The following is a 6892-nucleotide window of genomic DNA, read 5'->3' on the forward strand; positions in this document are numbered from 1 at the left end:
TCAGCCCCCTGGTAACAGCGTGTGCCCCTCCCGCAGAGGGAAAGGCCGCCAAGCCCAAGCCCGCCTTCACGGACGAAGCGGTCCAGACGCTGCTTTACAAAATGACGGGACTCGACCTGCACAAGGTATTCCGGCCTGTGAAAAAGGGCCTCAAGCCGCCCAACTACAAGCTGATGACCGAAGCTCAGCTGGAAGAGGTAGGCTGCTCTGCTTCCTTCGGAAGTAAGTGTTGATTTTAGTAAAATGCCTATTACAGCCCATATTTCTGCCTTCTTTACCGCCGCATTTGAACACTTTCTGGTTTCTTTGTTTCAGGTTATTCACTAAATTAGTGTAAATCAGTGTGTCTTCACTTGAAATAGCTTGGTTTGTCCAATTTTGTGTGATTTTGATGGGATATGGAAGGAAATCGGATCTGTTTTTCTTGAGTGACAGTTTCTCTTTATTAACCTGTTATGCTTCCTAACTCTGTTAAATCTCTTCATATTATACTTAAGTTATAGCCCTGGAAATCCTTTGACTACGTTTTTTTCCTCTTCCCTCTGTTCTGAATTCATTCAGGATGACAAAGGGACCTGACTTAAGCCGGTTCTGCTGTAGCCATAATTAAAGCTATATACAAACTGCTGGTTGTGGTTTATGCTTTGGGGGAAATTTACCCTGGAAAAACACATGAAATAAACTTGGTGTTTGAAATAAACTTGATGTTCGCAATAGGTTGTCCATTGTAGTTTTGGAACATCCTCCAGCATTTTGTCCCCGTTTCAGTAGTAGTAAATTGTTCATATGAAATTCACCTACCTAGAGGAGGAATCAGTGCCTCATTTTTTCTCAACTGCAGAAGAAAAAACCAAGCTTCTCTAAATGAAAATATTGATCCCCAAATTGTATGTTATCTTTCCAATAGGATGATATTTTTAGTTGTAAAATTAAGCTATTTTTTTTTCCCCTACAAGGCCACAAGAAAAGCCATTGAGGAAGCTAAAGTAAAACTAATCATGCCCCCTGTTTTGAATGAACGAGAGCCAATTGATGATGTCTTAGCAGAAGACAAAGTCCTTGAAGGAACTGAAACTGCAAAATATGTGTTTACAGATTTAAGTTATTCCATTCCACATCGTGTAAGTAATGTGATTAACAGTATTAATTTGTTTTCTAAATAAGCTTTAATGAAAATGTAGATAGATCAGTTTGCAAAAAGGCCGAGGAGTTGAAAATTTAGTCCGGTACAAGGCAGTAGAGAAAAATGTATTTCTAAGTACTTGCTTCTAACTGATAATGGTAAATGACATTCTACTGGTCAAAAGCAGGCATGGGGGAAAGCTGTGTGGTAGGTAGGTAATTATTTTACAAGCAGATGCTTGTGATACGCTAGGAGTGCGGAGTTCTTCCATACTCTTAGAAGCTTTCTGTAGAAGTGGATTACTTTGTAAGATGGAGCTACTCCACACTTGCAAAGATCTGGTGGAAAGCTGTGGAAACGATGAACAAATTCACAGGAAAGCTGTAAAGAAATAGCTGTCTAATGGAATTGGGGAGTATAGGGGTAGTTTCCTTTGTGTAATGAAACATCTCGATCGTCTTAAGTACCAGTAATAAGAGGCCGGAAAAATTCTTAACAAAGTTATGATTCTAAGAAGTCTTCATGGTTCAAATGTGCAGATAGTGATGATCCTGTGAAATGAACTGCCCAGTCTTCCATCTATTACTCTGAGAGCTTTCTCCAGAAAGCTGGTATTTATTCTCCTGCTGCACTGTATTGAAAACCTGTCAAACAAACTTTCCCATTTGCCACCCTAAATCAATTATGCTTGTGAACAGATCTGAGTATGTTGTTTAATTTGTTGTACTTTTGCCTTGCACTTGCCCTTATTTGATTCTAGCACCTACCTCTGGAAAAAAGGTACTAAAGTGTGTGACACTTGCATTCCTAATTTTATATGGATTATCAAATGATAGAATCAGGCTAACTCCCTGTCTGGGTATGAGTTATGTTATCTCTAAACTTCCCAGAGCTGTAGCTTTTAGTGTTGGCACATGCACAGCTGTCGTACAGTAAAACTGAGGTGTAAAGGCAGCACTTAAATTAGCAGGTAGCAAGGCAGAAGTGATGAATCTAGCACATGGCCACAGTCAGTTAGAAACTGGTGTCAGTAGGGTGAGTTTAGGTATAGAAGGACTTTGACAAATGTGATTGTTTTTTTTAGAATGGTTCTGGCTATGAAGAGAGAAGGCTTTGGGAGATAATGTGGGGTTTTTACCTCATTTCCAGGAACGTTTCATTGTGGTTAGAGAACCCAGTGGGGTGTTACGCAAAGCGACCTGGGAGGAACGAGACAGAATGATACAGATATTCTTCCCAAAGGAAGGGCGCAGAGTGATTCCCCCCACGTTATTCAAGGATGAGAACCTTGGGGTAAGCTCCTCCTGGCTTTGAAACTGATCACTTTTACTTCATTGCAGTCTGATAGTGAAATTGTGCTCTTTGGGCATAGTAACTCTGAAGAGGCCATTCTGCATGTGTGTGTTTAGCTGTTTGAATTCTGTTTTGAAAAATTGCCTTTCATTGTAACTTGGTTAAAATACTTGAAACAAAGTTCCAGGTTAGGGCCACGTAAATCCCAGGTAGGTGTAAGTACTGTGTCATACTAGGAACAATTGTACAGTTAATCTGAAAACGTGAACTGGTGTTTTAGAATCAAAAATCAAGAAACGTTATATTAAATGTCATCAAGGCAGTTACTGTACTTCTATCCATTTTGTCTTTTGATGAAGGGGTTACTCACTGTAAGTGTTACCCAGAACAGAGTGTTGTGGCTGCTGTTTTGATTTTGCAGAGTTGGGATGGTGGGATTACATAATCTACTCCTAAATTTCAACTGTTGTTTCAGACGGTATTCCAGCAAGACCGTCATGAAGATGTCCTTAACATGTGCATTGCTCAGTTTGAGCCAGATTCACCTGACTATATCAGAGTGAGTTCACTTTTCATTTTTCTAGCAAAAAAATAATACTAGTGGAGAATTGTAGGGTTTATTTTGTAAACAAAAATATTATTTGGGGATCAGAGGTGTTGGTCATATGTTTTTTTTTCCCATATAGATTATGCTCGTGATGAGTTTTGGGGTTTATTTTTATGCAGAAAAGTAAAACAGGATTTTGCACAAGTAATTTTCACCAGCTTAGAAAGGTACTGCACATGCAAAAAAAGTCTTCGTACAGGTACTTTTGGTATCAAACCAGAATTGATGATAAAACCTGTCACAGGCTCCGAGCAGAGTTGTGCTGCTGAAGTCACACTAACTGCTGGCTTAGGAGCTGGGAGGACCAGGTAGGGAACTGACAAAGTGCATTTTGAGAGAGAGCACTGTGCACAAAGTGTTATTTTTGACAAAGACCAGCTACAAAAATGTAGTTCTAGTAGAATAAAATTAGTAGCTATAGCTGCTGGTAAATGTTAGTCTACACTTGCTTTTAAAATGTTTAGTTCTCTTTAAACTGTAATATTCTTAGTGATTTGAGAAATGGTAACATCTATTACGTGATTTTTCAAGTAACTTTTTTTTTCAAAGTAAAGTTTCGCCTCTTTGCTCTAGCATTTTTCTCCTGAAAGAATAGATGCAACTTGACAGCAGTGCAGTGAAAGTTCAGAACTTATGTCTCTCCCTCCCCAAACGTTCAGGGATAGGATTTAGTTTCCTTTTACTGTAAGGATGTCTATGCCTAAGTACTAAAGACTGGGCTAGCCCAGTGTTACCCTGAATTAAAACATGCATAACACTTTAGCATGGTTCAGCATGTGGCTTACTGCTGCACCTTGGGAAATGAAAAAGATTAAAAACTCTGTGAGAGGTACAGGGGGAAAACTGTTGTCAGGCTCCAGTTCTGCAAATGAAACAAAACCTTGTGTGTGTGCAGGTTCATCACCGCACTTATGAGGACATTGACAAACACGCCAAGTATGACCTGCTCCGCTCAACGAGGCACTTTGGGGGCATGGTGTGGTATCTGGTCAACAGAAAGAAGACAGATGGCTTACTCATAGATATGATCAACAGAGACTTGTAAGTACAGTTTGTCACTTAGTAATCCTACTTAGAACAAGTACTGCTGTTTGAAAATAAAAACAGTATTTCTGTCAGATGTAGAAAAGTTCTCATTTGCATGACATTTTAGGCCAGCTCTAGCTGTTAGCTGTATAGGTACTGTGAGCTATACAGGAGCACCGGTAACAGTCGATGAAGTTGTAGGTATTAAACTAGGTTTCTGCAGAAATATCCTTTTGTAGTTGTTGGGTTTTTATTTTTGTTTCTCATGTAACTGTCAGAACACTTCCTGCTCTGAGCACTGCTGATCTTAAAGCCTAACACTTCTGTACTGAGCTCAGTTTTGGCTTATAAGGTTGGTACGTTTGGGTTTTAGAGCAATTCCTAAGTAGCTTAGGAACACATGGATAAGGTTTCATTTTATATGGATGGATTTCTATAAAACATGGTGCTAAATTTATTCAAAGTTCCTAGAAGTGAACAATATTCAATTGTTCAAAATGTCACTATAGCTGGGAGAAATCTGTACAATCAGAACTTCAAGTTGCAGTGATGATGGCATTTATGTCGTGCTGTTTCAGTTAGAAAATTAGAACAGGTGGTCAGATCTTGCTTTTAAACCTGAGCATATGGAGAAATCAGGAAGGTTCCTGTTTTAGAATCAAATTGTTAAAGGGAAAATTGATGTATCTGGACAACTGAAATGAGCAGAGTTTGGAATGTCTTTCCCTGCCACACACTTCAGTAGTTTTAAATTCAGCTGAGAGCTCAGTGTCACGGATTTCTAATGCTACTTCTGTAAAACATACTGGTCATTGCAGTCTGTGTAAGGAAGGTCCCCTCTGGTGGAAGTTGTTCCACTAAACACTCATTATTGGGTAATTAATTGTGTTTTCAGAGAGATGTCAGCTGTATTACTGCTGAACAGCAGGGATAGATTTAGGTCCCTTGCCTGGTGCACCATGGTGTTCAGGGGCTTCTGGCCCTCCTTCTCGTGAAGGGGCTGCCATGGCAACAGGGGCTGGTGGGATGCCTGGTCACCTGTGTATTCCAGGGACTGGATACTCAGTAGAAGCAGCAGTTTGACAGCCTGTGCTGTGCAAAGTACATTACAAAATACACTTTCTCTAAATACTCTGAAGATAGAATTGCTAAAATGAGCCTTTATTTGTTTAGGCTGGAGGATGCTACAAGTTTAATTACACTGTATCATATGCTTCATCCTGAATGTCAGTCAGCAAAAGAAGCTAAAGAAGGGAAAGTTCAAGGAGTTGATCTGATCAAGGTAAGATTTTCTGCTTTAAACTACTTAACCTACAGAAGAGAGCTTTTAACCAGCAGAACCCCATTTAGTAGTCTAAATTTCTTCTTACCTTAAGCAGCAGATATTTAACCAGGACTGTTGTACATGCCATGCTGGGGTTTTTGTTAAACTAATATATAAAGTATAGCTGCACCAGGATTTCAGTTGTAGGTGACTGATCTGCCACTGGCATGATGAAATTTCATTATGCAACTCTGCTGTTAACTGTACATTTACCTCTCTCCTGCCACTGTTGCAGGTATTTGCAAAAACTGAATCTCAGAAAGAAGGTTATATCCAGCTGGCCCTGCAGGCTTATGAAGAAGCAATGGCTACTTCTTCAGCTTCATGAAGTAAACATCAGCTCATCATAAGTTTTAAGTCTGTTTATAAATATTTTCTGTACAGGATTCCACAATAAATACTTGAAATTGACTGCTATAGAATGTATTTTTCTTTACTAAAATACATGTGAATCACTACAGCAGTTTATTTTGAAAAGTTCTGTAAGTGAGTGTAGAGCAGCCTATCATGACTTTTGTTTTCATTGACACTGAACCCCGAGTTTAATATTTTTACTGTTACATCTTGAATCTAAGGAATTGCCCACAATTCATTTTACTTATTGAGGTAAGTGCAGGGTTCATTTAGGAAAGGGTGTAACAAACACTACTTCTAACCTTTAACCCGTATCACTGCTCAATTGGAACTTTTAGCTAGAAGTGGTGTCTGAAAGAGTAACCGAGCTGATACTGATGGTTACCAGTGGCAGATGGTAGCACAGTGACCAAATACCTCAGTGTATATGCTGAGAAAAGTCAGGTTAAAGTACTAATGTTCAGCTACTATGCTCCTGTTTCACAGATCTGTAATATACACTATAGAATTCTTAACAATTATACTATTCTTAGCAAATATTACTAGTAAATGGAGAACTGAGGAGTAGAATGTTTAAAAGGATTTATTGACTTGCTTGATAAATGAAAACATTTTTTAGTATGTTCTGGAGTAGGCCTACATCTTGAATTTCAACATACTGGAAGCTGATTCTCTTTGTACAGTTTCTGGGTCTGTACTTCCTTCTACATGTATATGGTCCACTTGTGATATAAAAATCAAAATAACTTGGAGCACATAGTCCACAGAACTTCATTCCTCTGGGTTTTGACCAAACTGTTTCCCGATTTGGTCATCTAAAAAAAGATGTTCACTCATCTAAGATCTCTTCATCCAGATTGATATCTGTGGTATCAATATCCTCCAAATCCAAGTTATCTAAGTCATCTTCCAAGTCCAGCAGTGTCTAGGGAGAGAAAAGACTGGATGAAGGGGATATTGCTATGGTTACATGTTAGGCAGCTTATGGGATGAATGGCTCTGTGGGATGTATCTGCACACTCTGCAAACCCCAGCTAAGGCAGTTGTGTGGAACACAAGTGCTAAAAGAAGCTGGAGAGAGCAGCTGTTTGCTTGGTAAGGAAGCATCTTCCACCATTGCAGCTTTTTACCATGTTCTGAGCAGCTGTGTTTGAACTTCAGCCTT

General features: G+C 39.2%; 2 protein-coding genes across 4 annotated transcripts in view; one reads left to right on the forward strand and one right to left on the reverse strand.

The window, feature by feature from the left end:
• Positions 1-9: 9 nt before the first annotated feature.
• Positions 10-5790, forward strand: MRPS22 (mitochondrial ribosomal protein S22). Of its 3 annotated transcripts, none has more exons than XM_017728845.1 (7): positions 10-197; positions 957-1121; positions 2273-2416; positions 2892-2975; positions 3919-4064; positions 5223-5331; positions 5609-5790. In XM_017728845.1, the coding sequence occupies exons 1-7, from the start codon at positions 102-104 to the stop codon at positions 5699-5701; spliced, it is 837 nt and encodes a 278-aa protein (XP_017584334.1). In that variant the 5' UTR covers positions 10-101; the 3' UTR covers positions 5702-5790. The 3 variants fall into 3 exon arrangements, with proteins under 3 accessions (XP_017584334.1, XP_017584333.1, XP_017584332.1); XM_017728844.1 differs by having other exon boundaries at positions 39-222; XM_017728843.1 differs by having other exon boundaries at positions 135-222; positions 2880-2975.
• A 502-nt stretch (positions 5791-6292) lies between these two features.
• Positions 6293-6892, reverse strand: part of COPB2 (coatomer protein complex subunit beta 2) — a 13452-nt gene continuing 12852 nt past the window's right edge. The window contains exon 21 of the mRNA XM_017728842.1: positions 6293-6652. Within this exon, the coding sequence (XP_017584331.1) occupies positions 6557-6652 (96 nt within the window). The 3' untranslated portion in view covers positions 6293-6556. The remainder of the gene's footprint in view (positions 6653-6892) is intronic.

This window comes from Corvus brachyrhynchos, unplaced genomic scaffold (genome assembly GCF_000691975.1).
Source record: "Corvus brachyrhynchos isolate BGI_N302 unplaced genomic scaffold, ASM69197v1 scaffold223, whole genome shotgun sequence".
In the NCBI taxonomy this organism is placed as follows: Eukaryota; Metazoa; Chordata; class Aves; order Passeriformes; family Corvidae; genus Corvus; species Corvus brachyrhynchos.

Excerpts from the sequence above, each read along its gene's own strand:
- MRPS22 (XM_017728845.1), top strand. The coding sequence starts at position 102 with ATGACGGGACTCGACCTGCACAAGGTATTCCGGCCTGTGAAAAAGGGC. Across the intron at positions 198-956 it reads CCGAAGCTCAGCTGGAAGAG|GCCACAAGAAAAGCCATTGA; the intron begins GTAGGCTGCTCT and ends TTCCCCTACAAG. Across the intron at positions 5,332-5,608 it reads AAGGAGTTGATCTGATCAAG|GTATTTGCAAAAACTGAATC; the intron begins GTAAGATTTTCT and ends CCACTGTTGCAG.